General features: G+C 42.0%; 1 protein-coding gene across 1 annotated transcript; it reads right to left on the bottom strand.

Annotated features, from left to right (window-relative positions):
• Positions 1–11254: 11254 nt before the first annotated feature.
• Positions 11255–22635, bottom strand: cox5ba (cytochrome c oxidase subunit 5Ba). The gene is made up of 4 exons (XM_020465873.2): positions 22456–22635; positions 21902–21972; positions 11967–12066; positions 11255–11800 (listed from the first exon to the last, which is right to left on the bottom strand). The coding sequence occupies exons 1-4, from the start codon at positions 22550–22552 to the stop codon at positions 11688–11690; spliced, it is 381 nt and encodes a 126-aa protein (XP_020321462.1). The 5' UTR covers positions 22553–22635; the 3' UTR covers positions 11255–11687.
• Positions 22636–24446: the final 1811 nt, after the last annotated feature.

The following is a 24446-nucleotide window of genomic DNA, read 5'->3' as shown; positions in this document are numbered from 1 at the left end:
AACGTGTTCAGGACAAACATACTTCAAAATGGTCGCACATCCTATCTGAGCCCTTGCCCTGACATCATCCAGGTGAAAGAGAACTACAACAGCGTAGCTCAGAAACACATCTCTCCCTCTACAGTGCACTTGAGAGATTCAAACACAACTGTGAACACAGACAGCCTGGGATGTTCCGTGTTCGACAAAACACAAGACGATGATAAACCAGCACCATCAGTGGAGGACAAAGCCTTCTTGGACATTATGGACAAACAGGTTTTCCAGGATGATGGAAACAACTGGGTGGCTCCACTACCCTTTCGCCCCACTAGACGTCGCCTTCCTAATAACAGGGAGCAGGCCATGAACCGTCTCACATCACTTCGCAGGACTTTAGACAAAAAGCCTGACATGAAGCGTCATTTTATTGACTTCTTGCAGAAGATGCTGGATAACGACCAAGCCTAACCTTCACAGCCACTAGAGGGAGACGAAGAACGTTGGTATCTGCCCATATTTGGTGTTTACCATCCACAAAAGCCTGAACAAATACGAGTAGTATTTGACTCCAGTGCTAAGTGTCAAGGCGTGTCACTTAACGATGTTCTGCTCAGTGGTCCAGACTTAAACAACACACTCTTGGGTGTCCTAATGCGTTTCCGCAAGGATTGCATTGCACTAACAGCAGATGTGCAACAAATGTTTTACTGTTTTGGTGTACGTGAGGATCACAGAGATTACTTAAGGTTTCTCTGGTATGAAGACAACAACCCAGATGGAAACATAACCGAGTACAGGATGAAAGTGCATGTATTTGGGAACAGCCCTTCACCAGCCGTAGCCATCTACTGCATGAGACGAGCAGCGCTACAGGGTGAGAAGGAACATGGGTCAGAACCCAAGCAATATGTAGTGAGGAACTTCTACGTCGATGATGGTCTGACATCAGTAGCTACTACAGAAGAAGCTGTCAACATTCTAAGAAAAACACAAGCAATGTTGGCGGAGTACAACATGAAACTACACAAGATTGCATCCAATAGCAAAACAGTTATGGAAGCCTTCCCTATGGAGGACCGTGCGAAAGACTTAAAAGATCTGGACCTAGGAGTGGATCCTCTCCCCTTTCAACGGAGTCTGGGACTTTCCTGGAACCTGGAAACAGACAGCTTCTCATTCCAGGTGTCCCACAATGAGAAGCCTTTTACGCGGAGAGGCATCCTGTCCACAGTGAATAGTCTTTATGACCCCCTTGGGTTCGTGGCTCCAATAACAATGCAAGGTAAAGCCTTAATCAGAGAACTCTCTTCTGATCAGAGTGAGTGGGATGCCCCTCTTCCCACAGAAAAAGAAGAGGAATGGAAAATGTGGAAGGAATCTTTGATGGAGTTGGAACATATGAATATTCAGCGGACCTACATCCCAGTCTCCTTGTCTACCACTCAAAGAAGAGAGCTACACATCTTCTCGGATGCCTCTACAGTAGCCATAGGAGCGGTAGCCTACCTGAGAGTTATTGACTCGGAAGGTCAATGCCATGTTGGATTTGTCATGGGGAAATCGAAATTGGCCCCTCGTCCGGCCCACACTATCCCACGCCTAGAACTGTGTGCGGCTTTGCTAGCTGTTGAGATGTATGAACTGATCAAAGACGAAATTGACATTGATATACATGCAGCCAAGTTCTACACAGACAGTAAGATAGTTCTCGGTTACATCCACAATGTCACCAAAAGATTCTATGTTTATGTTGCCAATAGGATAACTCGCATCAGGAAGTCTACCCATCCAGATCAGTGGTGCTATATAAACACTGACAGCAATCCAGCAGACCATGCAACCAGGCCCATACTTGCTGCGCTCTTAAAACACACTAGTTGGTTCTCAGGTCCACAGTTCCTGACCCAAACAAACTCGAGTAAGCCTGAGAACATCAATTTTGACCTTGTAGAGCCTCACACAGATGCAGAGATTCGACCAGACGTCACTGTCTTTGCCTCTAAAGTTTCTGGAGCTCAACTCGGCTCTCATCGCTTTGAGAGGTTCTCAAGCTGGAAAACTCTCAATCGAGCCACAGCACGACTCATTCATGTTGCAAGATCCTTCCATGAAGGTGCAGACAACACCAGCTGCAGAGGCTGGCATGACTGTAATAAACCATGCAGTACAAGTGAGTTGTCACAAGCCAAAACAGCAATCATTCACTGTGTGCAACATGAAGCCTTCAGAGAGGAATTCAAATGCCGTGAAAAAGGAAAAGAGGTCCCAAAGCAAAGTACACTCAAAAAGCTGAACCCAGTGATTGATGAGGATGGGTTGCTGAGGGTGGGAGGCCGCTTATCCTCCGCCGACATGTTACAAGACGAAAAACATCCTCTCATCATCCCACGGACACATCATGTTGCCACTCTGCTGGTAAGACATTATCACGAGCAAGTGGCTCACCAAGGCCGTCATTTTTCAGATGGAGCTATTCGAGCAGCAGGCTTCTGGATTATTGGGAGCAAACGTCTGGTCTCTGGTATCATTCACAAGTGTGTCACCTGCCGCAAGGTTAGAGGGAGGTTAGTTGACCAAAAAATGGCTGACTTGCCTGCAGACAGACTCACATCTGAACCACCATTCACCAGCGTTGGACTTGATGTGTTTGGACCATGGAATGTCATAACTCGTCGCACTAGAGGTGGTAGTGCAGACTCCAAGCGCTGGGCGGTGCTCTTTACATGTATGTCTACTAGAGCAGTCCATATCGAGCTTATCGAATCCATGTCCACATCCAGCTTCATCAACGCGCTGAGGCGTTTTTTCGCTATCCGTGGTCCAGCAAAAGTGCTACGGTCTGATCGAAGTACAAACTTTATAGGTGCCTGCAGGGAACTGGGTATCGACACAAATGACTCAGAACTGACTAAATACCTCTCAGATAAGGGATGTACTTGGATATTTAATCCTCCACACTCGTCTCATATGGGTGTTTCTTGGGAGAGACTCATTGGGGTTGCCAGACGTATTCTTGATGCTATGCTGTTTCAGACGGGCTCCACTCGTCTCACACATGAGGTCTTGAGCACTCTTATGTCTGAAGTTATGGCAATAATCAATGCGAGACCCTTAGTGTCAGTATCAACCGACCCTGACATGCCTACCATTCTCACACCCTCAATGTTACTTACACAAAAGACCAGCGCTACCTCAGCCCCTTCTGGATACTTCAGCATGAACGACCTTCATGGAAAACAGTGGAAGCAAGTCCAGTGTCTCGCTGACACCTTTTGGAAAAGGTGGAGACAGGAGTACCTGACAACGCTGCAGAGACGCAGAAAATGGACAGCAGAAAAGCCAAATGTAAAAGTGGGAGATGTTGTCTTATTGAAAGACAGTCAGGCACACAGAAATGACTGGCCAGTCGGGCTTGTGGTAAAAACCTTTCCCAGTACTGACAAAAAGGTTAGGAAAGTAGAACTAAAAATTGTCAAGCAAGGAGCTGCTAAGGTGTTTCTGAGACCAATCTCAGAGATTGTTGTTCTTCTTTCTGAAGCATCCTAGAGACAAAAGATAAAAATAGAAAGGACATTATTTGTTTCTTGATATGTTTTATTTCATAGTGGCACAATTTCATTATACCAGGCGGGGAGTGTGCTGCCATCCTGTTAGAAGGTAACAGATTATTTTATTACAATGGTTAAATTGGATTTTCATTGTGTTCAATGGTGTTATTTGCCCCCTAGTGGCGCTTTCTGGTACTTAGAAAGACGACGCAAACAGGAAGTACAGAATTAGTTTTGCACGCAAAGAAGCAGCTACCAACAACGCTACGGTGCAGGTCTTTCGGTTATTTCTTGTCACGCTTCAGCCTTGGAAATATTTGTTTTTTCACAACATAAACGTTTTCAATATATTCATTCAAGAAAAGTCACGCCTTGGGAGTTTTATTGAAGACTTAGTTGTTAGCTATCTGTCTAGTTTTGCATGGGAACGCAACTCAAGGACAGATTAAATGTAGTGAAGTAAATGTAGTCAAAAGTAGAAATAGTAAAGCAAAGTACAGATACCCCAAGAAACAACTTAAGTAGTACTTAAAGTATTTTTACACCACTGCATACTTGGCTGAGGAGACCAATGACTCAAGATAGAATGCATCATGACAATTGACAAAGATACATACTAACACCCTTGGGAAAGAGTGAAGTCATAGACAGGTTTGCACCTACAGTTTAATTTGGTTTAATTTCAAATCTTTATGGTTGGACTAACATCCTAGTACTGTGTAATATAAACATTGTGAATATTTATTTGGCAGAAGGATTGTATGCTGGTATGTACATGTGTGTAAAATTGTGAAGTGTTGTTACTACAGGAGTGTTGGAGGGGGTGTACTTGTTTTTGTGTAATTAAGTAGGTAGAAATATTATATTGCCCCCCCAACTAATCTACAGTTATAATGCAAGCCTACTACTAATGAGTTTCTGGAGTTCCAACATAATCTGAAGGATGGCAGCCTAAAATCCCAATCCTGCCATATTGCACGTAACTACAATATGTTTTTCATGCAAAACATTCATTTGTGGTTTAGGCTGCCACCATTGGGATTATTTTGGAACTGCACAGTGTGCGCAGCATGACTATCTCAGCAGTAATATGACCAACATCAACATGAGGCTTTTAAAATTATTTTTTATTGCTAATCAAATATTGGACATGGTTTATGAAAACATTGCAACAAAATGATAAATACTTTTCCCAACTATTTTTCTTCATGGAAAATTGTGATGAACTCTGATCACAGCACTGTCCAGATCCTTCCAACCTACCTTACAGCAGTAAACCCCTTGTGAAATCTGTGAATGTGTGGACTGAGGACAGCATAGAATCACTTAAGATATTTATTTTATGTACAGATTGGGACATTTGTCATGAATTAGACGTGCACAAGTCAACACTGATTGTCACAGACAACAAGTGTTGACTCTGTGATACCCAAAAAGCAAACAAAGGCATACCCAAACATCAAACCGCACATCACAATGGAGGTAAAGGACTGTATCAACTGCAAGAGGCACAACGTTCAAAAACAAGGACCAACAACAACTGCTGTGGCGGCAGGGTAGCCTAGTGGTTAGAAGGTTGCAAGTTCAAATCCCCGAGCTGACAAGGTACAAATCTGTAATTCTGCCCACTGTTAACCCACTGTTCCTAGACCATCATTGAGAAAGAAAAGTAAAAAAAAAAAAAAAAGGTTATAAAATAAAATATGTGTGCAAAAGGAGCTCAACCAGAAGCTCAGTCAGATAAGGAAACACAAGGAATCAATTAAAAAAACATTTCCTTACAATGAACTCCAAAAAAACTGTGGGAGTCAAGGAGAACAATCACCAACATGAACCTGCAAAACAAATCCTTGCACACACCAGATGAGCTGACCAAAGCCAATTAATTACATGTTTTTGCATGCAAGATTTGACGTGTATAATGTGATTGACTCCATTGTTATTGATGGTTGTGTTCGTAGGTTGGAAATCAACCCTATAGTTGTCACTAGAGTCTTCAAGCACACCTGTATGAATAAGGCAACAGGTCCTGATGACATCTCTGCTTTTCTTCTAAAAACATGTGCAGAGGAACTGACTCTGGCTTGGTGCCCTATCTTTCAGAGGTCTGTAGACTCCCATACCGTCCCATCTCTGTGGAAAAAGGCTCTTATCACTCCAGTCCCCAAAAAGCTTTGTCCAAAAGAAAATAATGACTAGGCCTGTTGCCCTGACGCCCAGTGTTTTGAAAAGATAATGGTGTGCGAGCTCCGTTCAGATGTGAACCGTGTTTAGCAAATTGATAAAAGGGATCTATAAGTAAAGTCATGGGATTCATGATGCAATCAACACCATAGTGCATCTCATTGTTTAGCATCTGGAAAACCCCAAGGCTTGTTTCTGACTAGCTGTACTCAGCAGCTACTTTCTGACTAGCTGTACTCAGCAGGTTAGAGTTAACAGTACCCTCTGAGGCTAGAGACATTAGCACAGGGGCCCCACAGGGTTGTGTGAGTTCACCAATGTTATTCACACTGTACACAAACTAATGCACTAGACTAATCCTGATAATTATATTGTCAACTTTTCTGATGATACCGGCATTTTTGGTCTGCTGTATAAAGATGCTGAAACTGCTGTGTACAGGTCAGAGATTCAAAAAAAGTTAGTCAAGCGGTGTGATGAGAACCATCTCAATGTTAATGGTGTTTGACCCCAAGTACCTGGGTGTACACATGGACAATGTGCTGTGCTGGAAGGTCCAAGTAGAGAGTGTCTACTGCAGAGTCCAACAATGCCTCTATTTCCTACTTAGACTCTGGGATTTTGGAATTGGCCAGAAAATAATGCTCTCGTTCTGCAGTGCAACCATAGAGATTATCCTGAGATATGGCATCAAAGTATGGTTTGGTATTTGATCAGTTCAACTGAAATCCCAAATTGCCCACCTGGTACAAACTGTCATGAAGGTCATGGGTGGCAATTATCATCTTTTTTTAATTTTTATGTATGTTCTATTAAAAAAAAGTGCAATTTTGAGTGAAAATCTGAATAGTATATATGATAAAATATAAGATTTTTCACACAGGGGTGACTTTCCTAAACTGGTGGACCGTTTGGGAACTTTTTGGCAAAAGTAGAGTTATACCCACTTCTCCAGGCACCACTGCATAGGACTGATAGAAAGACAGCAGTCACACACAGCATGATGTTAAAGCACCACTACATAGGCCTGATGGAAAGACAGCAGTCACACACAGCATGATGTTAAAGCACCACTGCATAGGCCTGATGGAAAGACAGCAGTCACACACAGCATGATGTTAAAGCACCACTGCATAGGGCTGATGGAAAGACAGCAGTCACACACAGCATGATGTTAAAGCACCACTACACCACTACATAGGGCTGATGGAAAGACAGCAGTCACACACAGCATGATGTTAGAGCACCACTACACCACTGCATAGGGCTGATGGAAAGACAGCAGTCACACACAGCATGATGTTAGAGCACCACTACACCACTGCATAGGGCTGATGGAAAGACAGCAGTCACACACAGCATGATGTTAAAGCACCACTACACCACTGCATAGGGCTGATGGAAAGACAGCAGTCACACACAGCATGATGTTAAAGCACCACTACATAGGGCTGATGGAAAGACAGCAGTCACACACAGCATGATGTTAGAGCACCACTGCATAGGGCTGATGGAAATACAGCAGTCACACACAGCATGATGTTAAAGCACCACTACATAGGGCTGATGGAAAGACAGCAGTCACACACAGCATGATGTTAAAGCACCACTACATAGGGCTGATGGAAAGACAGCAGTCACACACAGCATGATGTTAAAGCACCACTACATAGCGCTGATGGAAAGACAGCAGTCACACACAGCATGATGTTAAAGCACCACTACATAGGGCTGATGGAAAGACAGCAGTCACACACAACATGATGTTAAAGCACCACTGCATAGGGCTGATGGAAAGACAGCAGTCACACACAGCATGATGTTAGAGCACCACTACACCACTGCATAGGGCTGATGGAAAGACAGCAGTCACACACAGCATGATGTTAGAGCACCACTACACCACTGCATAGGGCTGATGGAAAGACAGCAGTCACACACAGCATGATGTTAAAGCACCACTACACCACTGCATAGGGCTGATGGAAAGACAGCAGTCACACACAGCATGATGTTAAAGCACCACTACATAGGGCTGATGGAAAGACAGCAGTCACACACAGCATGATGTTAGAGCACCACTGCATAGGGCTGATGGAAATACAGCAGTCACACACAGCATGATGTTAAAGCACCACTACACCACTACATAGGGCTGATGGAAAGACAGCAGTTACACACAGCATGATGTTAAAGCACCACTACATAGGGCTGATGGAAAGACAGCAGTCACACACAGCATGATGTTAAAGCACCACTACATAGCGCTGATGGAAAGACAGCAGTCACACACAGCATGATGTTAAAGCACCACTACACCACTGCATAGGGCTGATGGAAAGACAGCAGTCACACACAGCGTGATGTTAAAGCACCACTACACCACTGCATAGGGCTGATGGAAAGACAGCAGTCACACACACAACATGATGTTAAAGCACCACTACATAGGGCTGATGGAAAGACAGCAGTCACACACAGCATGATGTTAAAGCACCACTACACCACTGCATAGGGCTGATGGAAAGACAGCAGTCACACACAGCATGATGTTAGAGCACCACTACACCACTGCACCACTACATAGGGCTGATGGAAAGACAGCAGTCACACACAGCATGATGTTAAAGCACCACTGCATAGGGCTGATGGAAAGACAGCAGTCACACACAGCATGATGTTAGAGCACCACTACATTAGAGCATCTATGGAGAGGTGTATTTATACACCACGTCAAAGCCTTTTTTAACTCCAACCATATGACTCGGCTCACTGATAAGAGTATATCCTAGAAGTGACAGTAATGCTTTTGAATGAGCACTTTTAGAACGCAATGAACTAAAGTGGTAACTGATAAATGAACCTGAAAGTAACAAACTGCACACCTACTGCCTTTTCAAATGCACTTTGGGGATATAACCTTATGTACTTACGGTTTTATCCCAGCAATATCGAAGCTCTTTTGCAAAATGTAGATGTGGAGTGGCCCCTCTCGCTCGAGTCTGGTTGATGCACAAACACTCCCCTAGATTAACGCGTTTGCACTTTATGTAACGATGGTTCCATTGAAACTGAAGCTCATGCCTTAGTGTAAATGCCTGCGCCAAAGCCTGACATCTTATCGTCCATTTATCCACTGTACTTTGTTTTAAGCTTAGATGTCATGTATTATAGATGATGCTTGTACCACGTTTGACCATGATTGTTTTTAGTATCTCAAAAAGCAATTGGAGTTGTCCAATGTGGTTTTAAAAATAAAATCTGGAGTGATACTTAAATTCATTTTTCGAACACAAACATACAGCAGGGTCGGGAAGATCTTATGGTCTCAGACCCATCCGGCTGATCTGACCCTAGTAGCCTGATGCTGGAGCTGACCGGGGGCTCTCACAGCAGATATGCCCATGATGAAGACAGGGTAAGACACCCTGGACCTCTAGGAAGAGACCATGCCAGCAGCAGCCTGAAGGTAGGACAGTTCCTGCAAATCAGACCAATGTGTCAGAGAGAGACAGGAGAGCAGTGGCTCAGCGGCAGTAGACAAAAAGTAGCTTAATGAAGTCAGCACAGTTGATGTAATCCCCCTGAGTTCTCCTCCCGAAACACAGCCTTTCTGCCTCTCCCCCTTTCCATCTACATCTTCTCCTCTATGGCATTCACCCTCCCTTCTCACTCATCATATCCCCCCCTTTTCCCCCTACACCCTTCCTGCAGTATTAATAATTTCCCAGCTCAAGTCAGGCATTTCTCAGACCTGTAGGATGTGACTGTCCTCTCTTCCTCTCCATTCCTCAACCTCTCCTGAAAGAGTGGTAATGGGTAGAAATATAGAAGGACAAGGAATGAGTCCCAAAATACACAGGGAAAAAAAAAAAAAAAAAACACGATGGGTAATTGGGCATCACCATCCTTTTCTTCTAGTAGCCATGGAAACGCAACTTCATTAGGCTACAGGGGATTATAGCCCCGGGCAAATCTCCACTGACAACCTAAACCTAGACTATTCCCCCTCCACTTAGTGCACTATATGGGGAATGGTGTCATTTCAAAGTTGTGAACTATAGTGAATAAGGTGTCATTTGAAGACAAGCAGTGGGTCAAAGAACCCTCATATTTCACACCATCTTGTGGAGGACATCTGTATAAACATCCTGTAGGCCTACTGAGAATGGAACAACACTAGTGTGACTAACTTAAAAACTAAGGAACTCAGACATTCTGATGTTCTGTCCAGTACAGGAGAAGTTGGGAGTCAGACTGAGACGTGCTTCAACACAGCAGTTTCCAAACTAACCAGCCGAATGACTCAAGATCCTCAGGAATAACTAAGCAGAAGTTTTTTTAAATGATATCAGCCAGTCCCTGAAGGAGTCAGTACGGTTCACTAATTCATATTAAACTGCTTATGGCAGTAGGCAGAGCATGGCATTAGTCATGTAAACACCTTACTTTGCTCATCTTAAAATCACCACATGGGTCATAATCAAAGTAAACATAAGTATGCTGATTAAAACTTGGTTTTCAGGGCAATTTTGAATGATTACATGTAAAACACCTTTAAAAAAAAATGCAGTTTCAGCAGTGTATTGTGTCTGTGCATGTAGTAGCACCAGCCGACTCGAGCGAGTCTCCCTCTAACACGAGTGACGTGTCCCTACGTCCTATCGGCATCGAACATGTCACCCTCCCTAGCAGAGGGGGTGACCTCGACAATTTGTTAAAACGAGAGGCTACCTGGATCTTTCATTTAAAGACCCTTGCTCCCTTCGGTCTCAACGTCGATTTTGATCTGAAGTCAATCTTGTGATTTTGCAGCCCTATGTGGCCAAATTGTATCGATGATCATATATCCATTTGCATGTTTTCTCAATATGAGAATTAACCAATGATCTCGGGCCACACCCAGCCATGATTTGACCCCTGTATGTGTCCTTTGACTCTATATAAACTGGTCACCCCGCAGTGTTTGTCATTATACCCTGATGAAGACAGCGTGTCTAAACGTTGGATATTAGGTTATTGAGTCTGAGCCCCTAGAGTGTGCGGCTCGCTCTATTTTTTCAAGTGTTCTACTCTGCTAACCAGCACCTCGCCTAAATAGGCATTTCTTTCACTTCTAGATCGAACTCCCCAAAAATAACATGGTCAGTCAAGTAGAACCTTTATTTTGTGTCCATGTAAACAAGACTATTAGGGAAATTGTTCTCTTCGAAAAATATGTGAACATTTTTAATCAAACCACTATATTAATCTGACTACCCACAATATTGTGTATGTATGTATGGTGTGCATGTAACCGTACTCATTATATAGAATGAGTACGGAACATCTGCAAGGGAGGCACAGAACTGGGATCATCTGATGGTAAATGTCACCCTCTGTTGGTGACTGGCCACAAGTAGCAGAAGCAAGTCATATCGAGAGACCTACAAAACTGCGGTACATGTACAGAACATCACACAGCCGACCACAAAGGAGATTTTTTTTTTTTTGACAGTGTCCCGCCATCACCACCACAATCTACACGTCACCACTGAAAAAGCATGAGGAGTTAAGAGTTTATTGGTTTGATAAGAGGGGTAAACTAGACCAAGTGTAACATTGTACAGTACATACGTCAACGTAAACTGCTGTTTGAATATAATTGCTTGAACAATAACGTTGTGCCCACACCGTAAATAATAAACATGGAGTTAAGATCATCAAGTAGACTCTAGGATGAGATAAAGAAGAATTGGACAGCAAAGAAATCATAAAAAGGAAACCAGGAAGTGCACAACATTCTAATTTAGAACCCCCTACTCCCAGTGCAAATACACTTCCTGAAGGAGCATTGTGATTTCTGACATCACTGTCTAACCCCACTTCACCCCATTCTAAAGAAGCTGGAATCTTTCAGAGTGAATGTAAGGGAATAGGTGTGGTTTTTTTTGGTGGTGTGTATGTATATAATAGATAGAGGGTGTATATATTTTAGTGTGGCAGCTCGTGGGGCACCAGTTTGTAGTGGGAGCCACAAGAGGGACAGCGCTGAGCCTCGCCCTGATGGAGCCAGAACCACACCACTGCTGTGTTATCCTCCTCACCTAGAGATGGAGAGAAGGGGGAAGGGGAGAGAGTGATTGAAGGAGAGATTAGATATGAGCAGAGACGAGAACAATCGGACAGCCAAGACAAATGAGTGGTATGGCTTCTGGCAACAGAGCGCTACCAGACAGCTGTTGCAAGACTAATATGAAGCCAGTCACGTACAGACACAGCCCACAATCCTCTTTGTGGTGACGGAGGGCACCAGATGAGGGTCAGTCTTGGAGCCAGCATACTCCTTGGGTTTCAGCATGCTGTAGGGGTCCTGGAAGGAATTCAAACAAGGCAGGTTCAGTAATAGAGACGTATACAGTATGAGAGAGTGAACTACAATAAGGGCAAAGCCCACTAAGAACCCTTGTAATGATCCTAGCTAAGTTAGCCAAGTAACAAAATCACACGCGTCGTAAAACAGGTGTAGACTAACAGCGAAACGCTGAATTTACCGTCCCTTCTCAATGCAGAGAGAAAAATAAGAGGAATAAATACACAATAAGTAACGATAAGTAACTTGGTGCCACACACACACAAAGTGCCACACACACACAGCGTACCAGTACAGAGTCAATGTGCAGGGGTCCGAGGTAATCAAGGTAGATACAAAAGTATGTGGACACCCCTTCAAACTAGAGGATTTGGCTCTCTCAGCCACACCTGTTGCTGACAGGTGTATAAAATCAAGCACACAGCCACCCAATCTACATAGGACAAACTTTGACCATAGAATGGCCTTACTGAAGAACTCTGACTTTCAACTTGGCACCGTCAAAGTATGCCACCTTTTCAACAAGTTAGTTTGTCAAATATCTGCCCTGCTAGAGCTGTCCCGGTCGACTGTAAGTGCTGTTATTGTGAAGTGGAAACGCCTAGGAGCAAAAATGGCTCGGCCGCAAAGTGGTAGCCCACACTAGCTTACAGAAGAAGCTTGTTCTCTGGAGTGAGGAATCACACTTCATCAGCTGGCAGTGATGTAGACACCGAGGAACTTGAAGCTCTCAACATGCTCCATTACAGCCTCGTCAATGTGGACATGCTCGGCCATCCCTTTCCTGTAGTCCACGATCAGCTCCTTTGTCTTGCTGACATTAAGGGAGAGGTATGTCCTGGCACCACAATGCCAGGTCAAGGACCTCCTCCCTATAGGCCGTCTCATCGGTGATCAGGTCTACCACCGTCATGTTATCAGCAGACTGCAGTTGCTACATCCATTTCCTTACTTATAAAATGTGTGATATTTACCCATTGATTCCTGACGAATGTAACAAAACACCTCCTGAGCTTAGTTCAGCTGTCGTACCCCATCAGAACCCAAAATATACGCTTTTACTCCATTGTAAACCAACACTAGGCCTATATAGCCTCTAAACATGCTTAAAACAATCATTTAGATATCTTGGATGATCAGTCCTTGCATCCCTAGCACTATGAATTTGAGAGTGGTTACATTTCTCCAGGCCCATCACTCAGCTGTTTCAAATGCGGAATGCTGCTTTAAGGTCGATGTCCCTAGAGTTGAAAAATGTGATAGAAAGCTACCATTGCTGCACTGCTGTGTTTAATTACTTTCATCCCTACATCCCATGAATTTGTTTACCCATAGAGATTTTACTCTATGACAAACAATGGCAGTTTACAACAAGTTATTGCTCACTTATACATCATTGGAAAGAATAGAGTCACACTTCAAATCAGACACATTTTCAGGAATGTTGAGGTCCACAGAACTTTGACCTCTAGGGTACATATCAGAATCACCCATATAAAATGTCTAAAAGTAAAAAATAAAAATAAATGTTTTAAACTTTGTTTGACAAGTGGTTCTGTATGGTCATGAAATTACCTTTCAAGTGATAGTGTCTTTAGAAAGTATTCACACCCCTGATTCAATACTTTGTAGAAGTACCTACAGCTGTGAGTCTTTCTGGGAAAGTCTCCAAGAGCTTTCAACACTTGGATTGTGCAACATATCCCATTATTCTTAACAAAATTATTCAAGTTCTGCCAAATTAGTTGTTGATCATTTCTAGACAACCATTTTCAGGTCTTGACATATTTTGAAGTAGATTTAAGTCAACTCAGCCACTCAGGAACATTCACGGTCTTCTTGGTAAGCAACTCCAGTGTAGATTTGGCCTCGTGTTTTAGGTTATTGTCCTGCTGAAAGGTGAATTAATCTCCCAGTGTCTGGTGGAAAGCAGACTGAACCAGGTTTCTCTAGGATTTTGTTTCTTTTTTTTTATCCTTAAACTCATCCTTAACAATTACAAGCATACCCATAACATGATGCAGCTTGAAAATATGATGAGTTGTACTCAGTAAAACAGAGTTACACATGGGATAAACAAACGTACAGTCAATAACACAATAGAAAAATAGAGATAATTGTATGTGGGGTGTAAAGATAGCACAGCTACTCCATGCAATTGGCAACAACAAAAACATGCATCTTTCTCTCCTGAAGTTTAGGCTTAACATAAAAGGGGTTGAAAACTTAAGACATTTCAGCTTAATCGTTTGAATTTAATTTCTAAAAAACAATTCCACTGACATTGGGCAGTGTGTGTAGATCAGTGACAATATAAATGATATAGTTAAATTCAGGCTAGAAAACAAAAAAAGGTGGAAAAGGTCAAGGGGTGCAAATACTTTCTGAAGGCACTGTATAGAGGAAACTTTTGCTTCCCTAAAAATCAGTATCGGTCTCAAAAAAATTAAAAAAAACACAAAAAAATAAAATTCGGCAGGCTCTGCTAGTGTCACTGGGCAGCTGGATTTCCCTCTGTAATCTCTGATCGTTTAAGCCCGGCGGTCATAAGTCAAATTCCACATTACTGTTTAGTCACGGTAATTAGGCTTCTCCAAGCTCTAATGCTGCTGATGGTCATTACCAAACTTGCCAACTGCCTGGTACTCAGCACTCCATTTTCCCTCTAATCACTGAGATCAATACAAATGTAATCGAAAATCTAATCAATCACTTCATGACCACCCATGAGCTCATGTTGTATAACATTTCTATAGGCTATTGTGTGAGAAAACAGTTTTGATGGATTCCATCAGCTTTCTTTAGGCTAGGCCTACTATTTATCAACTTTCCTAATATTAAGCACATCACTTCTCTTTACAACAGGAGTATAGCCTACCTGGATGGCATGAAAATGAACCATGGGAAAAGCGTCCAGTCGCTATTTAAGTAGTTGACATGTTTTTTCCTTCGCATGCCCCTGTTCCAAGACAGGAGCATGATAATGGTCCATTATAAATCAAAACTAATTTCACACTTATTATCTAGTATATGCAAAGACATTCATTTAAGAATAGTTTGATGGGTGACAATAGTAGCCCATCAGGTGGATCATGTATTACCACTTGTGAATGATACCCAGCTTGTGCAGTAAGGAATAGTAAATGCCTTTTGCATCTTTTTCAAAATCATAGTCGCACATCTTATGTAGCCTAGCCCAAAGGCCTATATGATATGGTTTATATTACAACTAAAAAGGGCAAATAGCTCCTTAAAATTAAGCACACGCATGAGTTGGTCCACCCACACAGACAGGATCGTGAAGGCGCAGCAGCGCCTCTTCAACCTCAGGGGGCTGAAGAAATTCGGCTTGTCACCAAAAGCACTCACAAACTTCTACAGATGCACAATCGAGAGCATCCTGTCGGGCTGTATCACCGCCTGGTACGGCAACTGCTCCGCCCACAAACGTAAGGCTCTCCAGAGGGTAGTGAGGTCTGCACAACGCATCACCGGGGGCAAACTACCTGCCCTCCAGGACACCTACACCACCCGATGTTACAGGAAGGCCATAAAGATCATCAAGGACAACAACAACCACCCGAGACACTGCCTGTTCACCCCGCTATCATCCAGAAGGCGAGGTCAGTACAGGGGCATCAAAGCTGGGACAGAGACTGAAAAACAGCTTCTATCTCAAGGCCATCAGACTGTTAAACAGCCACCACTAACATTGAGTGGATGCTGCCAACACACCGACTCAACTCCAGCCACTTTAATAATGGGAATTGATGGGAAATTATGTAAAATATATCACTAGCCACTTTAAACAATGCTACCTAATATGTTTACATACCCTACATTATTCATCTCATATGTATACGTATATACTGTACTCTATATCATCTACTGCATCTTTATGTAATACATGTATCACTAGCCACTTTAACTATACCACTTTGTTTACATACTCATCTCATATGTATATACTGTACTCAATACCATCTACTGCATCTTGCCTACGCCGCTCTGTACCATCACTCATTCATATATCTTTATGTACATATTCTTTATCCCCTTACACCTGTGTCTATAAGGTAGTAGTTTTGGAATTGTTAGCTAGATTACTTGTTGGTTATTACTGCATTGTCAGAACTAGAAGCACAAGCATTTCGCTACACTCGCATTAACATCTGCTAACCATGTGTATGTGACAAATAAAATTTGAGTTGAGTTAAGTTTGGGGAAGATATTGGTCACCATAAATACACACCTTTTTAATAAAGCATTACATGCATAAATCGCATTGGCCTTCACTTGCCAGAAGTGTTTTCCCGCTAATTGATTGCATTTGGGAACATATGCGCGTATAGCCTACTGCCATGTGCGCATTGCTGCGCTTAAAATGTGAAGAAAATCACATAATAGCTTAGCAACATATTAAGCTAAATGTTCTGATCTGTTGCATCAGCCTCATTGCTTTTAAAAGATTGATGTGAGTAGTTTTATTAATTTGGGATATATCCCATCCCACAACTGTCCCAGAGTATGTTTGGAATATTTATTTATTGTGCAGAACAGTTGACTAATAGCATAGGTCAACTTTTGTATTATTAGGGATAGTAGATTGACATAGGCTTTGCTTTTCTTTAGGCCTACTCATCTTGTTGGCTGACGAAAATTAGGCTAAATATGGAAACCTCTAACATTTTCAATATGGGCGTCGGAATTGAATTGTAGCCTACTTATGAGTTAAAATGCATTGGCTACAATCTGAAGGGGCCAAGTGAATGAGGGGCTTCGGAGCACAGCAGCCAGGAATTACAATTATATTCAGCCCAAGGACACAAAAGGCATGGATTTCTTTTTAAATATCCTTTCCATTTTATTAAGCTGTTAAGATGTTCAATTGTATCCCTCATACTATAAAATAAAAATGTATGGCATGGAATTCTAAGCAAATCTTGCCTGCTAAATTAACTACCGTAGCCGACAGCCATGTGGCATAGCCATATCAGGGCCTAGCACTTCAGAAGAACTCTGCATGCTATTCTGTTCTTCTGAAATATACTACATCTTCTTCAAATTATGTTTCTTTAAACCTGTGTAAAATAATGGATTTATGGTGATGGTGTAGAATATTTTACATCGATTTATTAGTTTAAAATGTAGACGTTCCAAAAAGGTGTGTGTCAGTGGCTTGTAGACTATGCATGGAAGCCAGGAGATAAACATGTTTATGTTAATTAACAGTCAATTACCGTGAGACTTGCAGTTATTTGCTCGACAATCACCGGCTGACAAAAGTGTGTGACCGCCACAGCCCTAGCCCTGCCACATCTGACGAACATCAGAGCCGGCTTAGTAGGATTCAATCTTGGTCCTGTGTAGACACTGTCTGTTTGATGGCTCGGAGGTCGTAGCAGGATTTCTTATAAGCGGTCGGATTAGTGTCCCTCTACTTGAAAGCGGCAGCTCTTGACTTAAGCTCAAGGCAGATGTGGCCTGTAATCCATGGCTTCTGGTTGGGATATGTACGTACGGTGACCGGGGACGACGCCGTTGATGCACTTAAATCCTTAGCCTATAATTTACACCGCCCCATGGAAATCTAAGTAACATAAAATCCCAATCAAAATGTGTCTGCTAAGCTAGCGATGTGTTGTTTTTGCATGGGCTGCGTCTCAACCCACCACATCCACTGATATCGCCCTTTCCAGTGAAAGGTGGCAGAGCTTGAGCGGTGTTTATCAGAGCATGAGCAATCTTCTCACAAATGTCTGTAGTGTCCAAACGGTTTGGCCTACAAAGTGTTATGACCACTACTGAACCACTTTAGCTCTAGGATGCCCACAAACCTCATGATCGTAAAAAGAAAATGAAAGTATATACAGAGATATTTTAGGCTCTAAACTAAGGGGATAAATACATGTTAAAAATTAAATAAAATAAAAATCCTGATCTCTCATATATAGGAGACTTCAGAATAAACTTACTTTTGATTTTTGGGGGGACTTATTAAATGTGTTTATTGGCTAATAGCAGTAATGCCAAATTCAATGTTTCATCCAATAATTTCTCTCTTTATACCTTAAGGGGTCTTAATTAAAAATTATCCTTGGTAAGACCAAAACAAATCCATATTTTAGCTTACAACAATATGCATATAACTGGTAGATTTGGATAGAAAACTCTTTAGTTTCCAAAACTGTTAAAAATAGTGTCTGTGAGTATAATAGACCTGATTTGGCAGGCGAAAACCTGAGAAGAATCCATTCAGGAAGTAGGATTTTTTTTTTTTGTAGTTCTCTATTCAATGCCATTACAGTATCCATTGACTTAGGACTCAAATTGCAGTTCCTATGCCTTCCACTAGATGTCAACAGTCTTTAGAAATGGTTTCAGGCTTGTATTCTGATAAATGGAGGGAGTAAGACCAGTCTGAATGGGTGGACCCTGCCGTGTCACAGCTTTTTCATGCGCAATCCCGAGAGAGTGCCTTTCATATTGAGGACGTTATTGTCCGGTTGAAATATTGATTATTTAGGCTAAAAACAACCTGAGGATTGAATATAAACATCGTTTGACATGTTTCTATGAACTTTAAAGATACAATTCTGTCTGCCTGAGGTTTTTGTATATAAAGAGACTATCGAATACGAACATTTGAGTAAATGAATGTCTGAGTGCAACCATATGAAGATCATCAAAGACAAGGGATTAATTATCTTGATTGTTACTGTTTGTAATGATTTGTCTGCTGGGCTGTTCTCAAATAATCGTAAGGTATGCTTTTGCCGTAAATCTGACACCGTGGTTGGATTCACAAGTTAATCTTTAAAGCTATGTAAAATAAGTTCAGAATTTTTATGAGTATTTCTGTATTTGACTTTGGCGCTCTGCAATCTCACTGGATGTTGGCCAGGTGGGAAGTCCCACATACCCTAGAGAGGTTAAGCTGCCTTCCCCTGATTCTGATCAGCTCCTTTTGTTGGTAGTGTTCAAATTTTGTGATGATCGGTCAGGGACTTATGGTCTTGTCACTCAGAGCTCCAAGTCTGTACTCGGTGGAAAGTCACCTTGTGTCTCTATAGGAAGTTTCAAGGCGGATTGCATGAATTCTCTGATCTTGATTATTGGATGCGTCCTCAGGAATCTCAGAAAAAAAAGATTCACGCATGCTACGACTTTGTATGTCTAGTAGCAACTCCACCACCCTGTTTTCCCTGAGTAGACAATCCATGTTGGAATTGTGGATTTTTACCTTGGCTGCGAGTGCCTTGTTCTCTCCTTGGAGTGTGATAATTTCACTCGGCTAAACTCCAAACTCCCCCCCCAGACCTGCTACCTTCTCACAACTTCTACAGTGTTGCATGAATTCCAGCCAGAGCACTAGCCTCTAATTCAACGGTAGGTAACTCGGTTTCTTTTTTGGGGTTAAAGTTATTTTGTGAGGTAGTCGGATCTTTCCATGGAGAATGTTGTTCCTCCATGGCGTAAAGCTGTTGGTACTCGTCTATTTCCCTCAGGATCTCCTTAGTAGCCAGGTTCGCTTTTACTGCAACCAGTTTTCCGAAAAGATAACAATGAGTCTTTCCCACAACAGGTGTCTGTAGTACAGCCAGCTAGCACTCGCAGAACCCATTCAAAAACACATTTGGTCTTTGTATTTAATTACCTGCCATTTCGCTTTAATCAAAACTAACAAATCGAGTGTTTTCCAGCATACAGTGTTCAGCTGCGCACTGTGATGACGTCACATTGCAGAGTTGGCCTTTATTTCTATAAAAGGACTGCACATCAGTTCTAGCGTGTTAATATGCTTTATGGGAAAAGTGTTGGAAATAGGTGTCTCCATAATGACAATCAATATAGCCTACCGACAACTGGTAAAAAATTGTCACCCCAGGCTAGGGTGGGGGGGTTATAAGTGGCATCCTGTCCTTTGTTCTGTGGAGAAAAACTGACAGGGAAGACTGAACGTCCACTTTTTAGCGTAGCATCTATGATTTGTCCTTCTCAAATAAATATATTTTCTCCCCCTGATTTGCTTTGGGGGGGGGGTCAGTGTTATTGAAGAATAACATCAATTGCTAACACCGGTGTAGGCCGTCATTGTAAATAGGAATTTGTTCTTAACAGGCTAGCCTAGATAAATGTAAAAATTAAGCTAAAGTTCTACCTGATGTTATTTTTTTCAACATAGAAATGTTGAATTTTCACATATATGTTGACACTGGTATTGTGCTGGATGAGATAATGACAATTAGGTTAAAACGTGGTGGAGTTGTCCATTAACTTTCATATGAACAAGAACAAATGTTCCAGATACAAAAGATAAACATACTGTATGCAGTTTAACAAAGTTGTTTTGAGTAAAGTCAGCTAGGCGAACGAGTGTGTTCGCACACTCCCGTAAAAGACCTGTGCTTCAAAAACGAGACAAAAAGCAACAATAGTGTGGTTTGTCCATTTTGAGATGTCCTAGCTTCCTCAAAATGGTCAAAATTCATCTAAGGAACCTCAAGAAATCTGTCCATAAATTACATTTTTGCAGAGATCTTAGTCACACAATTTTACATCCAAGATGTTTGGTGCAGTATTTCTAAATGTCAGTGCGCATGAAAATAAGTAGTCTTTCGTTGAATTGAAGATTTCCTGAAGAATCCATACTGTTAACCAATCACGATGAAGGGGCGTAGACTTCAGCTTGCCTCAAGAAAAATTATTGCTCAAAAAACCCTTGGCGAAGCTCAAAACTAACATATTTGGATGACATTTTGATGTATATGCACAAACTCTTCTGAACTGTTTCGGCTGGGAAGCATGCAGACGCCTTAACACCTGCTTCCCACCGGAAACGTGGATTGAATGGTCCAATAGAAATACGAGTGCAATGTGAGAAGATGTCGTACCTTGGCTGGAGACTGTTAAAGCCAGGTGCAACTTTGCTAAACTGCGTACATTAAGTGCATCTTTTGTACATTAAAAATATAATTTCACACTGGTATGAAAATGAGGTCCAAAGGTTTGCAAAAAGTGAGGATTAACATTTCTAACTAGTGATATACATATTGCCAGAGTCCATGTGTTTTATAGTCGTTAGTTTGAATAGGATGTGCAACCTTACGCTCCACTCTCCCCCCTCCCCTAATGATTTCAACACGAAAGCGGTACAAGTGATTTCACAAATAAATGAATCACTCCAAAAATGTAGCTGGCTGTCTTCAGTAACTTGTCTTCTAATGAGTGCTGTAAACAATATTTCCATGTGTCTTTTGAGTTGTGTTAGTTTCAACAGTGTATAGTAATTCATACGAGTGATTTATTTCCACTTGTCAAAAGAGGGGGATTGGTGCAAATACAGTTTATAAGGTGCTCTAAAAAATATGATGACCAATGTAGCACATGCATGTGTAGGTAGCACATGCATGTGTAGGTAACACATTTTATGTTTAGGTTTTAAATATATCATGAACTGGTTCAACATATTCATTGATTTAAACTGACCTTTGTTTTGACATTGGTCTATTTATCAAAGGTTGCTGCCAACAGGATGTCGTGACGGAGTCATTTTCAACCGGTTATAAGAATCTACCTTCAAAACTTTCGACAATTCAATTCCAAAAGTATTGTACTTCATTTTGAACAAAACTGCGTAATGAGTACAAAAACGTGATTTTGATGATCTACCAGAAATGATTAAACAAAACAAAAAAAACTGATTTGACTTACCCTGGCCTTGGGTTCTCGAGAGCTACATCAACGCTAGCGTTCTAACGTTAAGTATTTTCCACTAACTAGCTAACTGACAATAAAATATAATTTTTTTAAATACTCCAAAATCTTGACCTACCGCGCCCTGTTGGGCAGCCTTCATAACGATCTTCTCCAGACCAGTGGCCTGCTCCTCGTCGGTGGGGATGCCTGAAAACATGTCATCGTCAGTGTTTGCTAGCAAGCTTAGCTAACTAGCTTGTCAGCTGGCTGATGTGATTGGATTTAGCTAGCCAGCTAGCAAAATTAGCACTGGGCTACTTTCGCGCTACACTCAATAATAATAATGTCGACACTAAGCTAGAAGGCTAATGCACCATCTTTGGCTACGGTCGCTATAAAGACAAAATAACTCAATATAGAACATGGAAAAAATTACATCTGCTCAGTTAGCTACTTCATGTGAACAAAAAACGTAACATATATATATATATATATATATATATATATATATATATATATATTGCTACAACGAACATTTTATGACAGCCATCTAATACTATACTGTTAGCTAGCTCTGATAAATTGGATAGCTAAGCCTTGCGCCATTGCCTGGCATCGTCTGTCCTTGGCATGACATCAAATATGTCTAATATGATGCTTCTGCCCAAAAACTCAACATTACCGACTCACCTCCAGCAGCCATGCCGCGGGTGAGAATAGGGACCGGTGCGGCCCGGCAAGTTGTAGCGGCCCTAATGGACGATCGGAGCAGTAACCTTGCAGCCATTTCTCCTTCTGGTCGAAAATACAACTGGCAGCACGCTGATGACGTTTACTATTTTCAACTTCTTCTACTTCTTCTTCTTCTTTGGAAGTTAATTGGCGGATCGCATCCAACTTTTAGGTGCACACACCGCCACCTACTGCACTAGTGTGTGATGCCATTCACGGCCTACCTACATTATATTGTTAGATACAATAAATCAAAATTGGGGAAAAGGAAAATAACCCTACCATCTATTAGACCTCTATAAAAAAACACCACCCATTCCACTATTTAACCCTATCTAGTCCTACTCCAGACCAATGTTCTGAGGGGACATATCAATACCACTCAACACCCCCTGCAGCTGTTCTGCAGTAAATCTTCGCAATCTCAAGTACTTCTCTGCCGCTGCCACTACAACCTCTATTTTCGGTGACTTTCAATTCATTTCTGCTGTACAATTAACAACCATGGCTATAAATGCTAAAAAGCCCATGTTACTGAAGCACATATTATTCCCATTACTCTCTCTCTTGACCTCTGCCTCCTCACAGGAATCCTCTCATGATCTTTCACCCTGTAGCCATCTTCCTCTAACACTCTTCACTGCGTCGGCATACAACACTTTCTGTACTACCTTAACCCTGGCAAACTCAATCTGCCTTTCTATCACCGGACATCTCCGATCTCCTGCCCCATGATCACCCCCACGACTAACACACACAACTTTCTCCACAGATACCACACTTTCCCTCGTCTCATGCCCACTCATGCACATTTCTCACATCTAGGCTTCGGCCTCCTACACACTGCTGCAATATGCCCATAACTTTGACACCTAAAACACTGTCATATTTTTGGCACATTAACTCTCACAGGATAACTGACACTTCCCACCATGACCTTATCTGGTAACAATGCCGCATCAAAGCACAGCATGACAGATGTCTTCTCCTTTTCCCCACCGGATCTACATCTCATCAAGCGGCGGGCGTCACAAACTCGGAGGATCTTCCATTTCAACTGCTCCTCTTCAACACTTTATGCCACCCTTGTTATCACTCCATTCAATGGCGTCCGGAGAAAAAGGTTCCTGCCTTTCTAGGGTGTTTTCCTAGCCAACGTGCTGAATTCTTCTGTATAAGCACTTTGTGACAGATACTGATGTAAAAAGGACTTCATAAATACATTTGATTGATTGATCACTATTCCACTACCGTGGCCCTACCTGATCTGCTCAAAACACATTGTAACTCTTCTGCAGTAAAATGTCATACACCCAAGCACTTCTCTGCAGATAACATCACAATATCTATCCTCTGTGATTTACGTTCTATTCCCGCGATACTGTTGACAACCATGACCATGAACGGCAAAAAAAAAACTTACTGAAACACATGTTAATCCTATCACTCTCTATTGATCTCAGCCTACTCACAGGGATACTCTTAAGATCCCTCCCACTCTACTACTCTCCTTTCTCTCACAGTACACCTCTGATCTCTAACACCATGGGTTTAGCACCTACAGAACCTACAGTTTACACACAAGTTTTTCCACTGATACCACACATTCCTTTGTCTGATGTCCAACTGCACATTTCTCACATCTAGGAATTTCTCTCCTACACACTGCTGCCATATGACCGTAAGCTTGACACCTAAAACATCGTAATGGGTTCGGGACAAAAGCTCTCACGGGATAACTGACATCCTAAATTGACTATTTGGTCAAAACTCTGCATCAAAACTCATATCAAAACTACACATATTAAACTTCTGTTGGCTCTCAACACTGAATGCCACTCCAGTTATCACTCCTTTCAATGGCACCCTGCTCCGGGAAGGAAAGCAAGTCACAGTTCTTGTCCCCAGTCGCATGGTGCGGAGAGCACGCTCCCTCTGAACAGCAGAAA

Source organism: Oncorhynchus kisutch, linkage group LG29 (assembly GCF_002021735.2).
Source record: "Oncorhynchus kisutch isolate 150728-3 linkage group LG29, Okis_V2, whole genome shotgun sequence".
Taxonomy (NCBI): domain Eukaryota; kingdom Metazoa; phylum Chordata; class Actinopteri; order Salmoniformes; family Salmonidae; genus Oncorhynchus; species Oncorhynchus kisutch.
Note: the sequence above shows the minus strand (reverse complement) of the source record. Positions and strands in the feature narration are given on the sequence as shown.

Coding starts and splice junctions, on each gene's coding strand:
- cox5ba (XM_020465873.2), bottom strand. CDS start 22,552: ATGGCTGCAAGGTTACTGCTCCGATCGTCCATTAGGGCCGCTACAACT. Junction 21,973..22,455: donor CCGCGGCATGGCTGCTGGAG/GTGAGTCGGTAA, acceptor ACATGTTTTCAG/GCATCCCCACCGACGAGGAG. Junction 12,067..21,901: donor AGGCTGCCCAACAGGGCGCG/GTAGGTCAAGAT, acceptor AATTCCTTCCAG/GACCCCTACAGCATGCTGAA.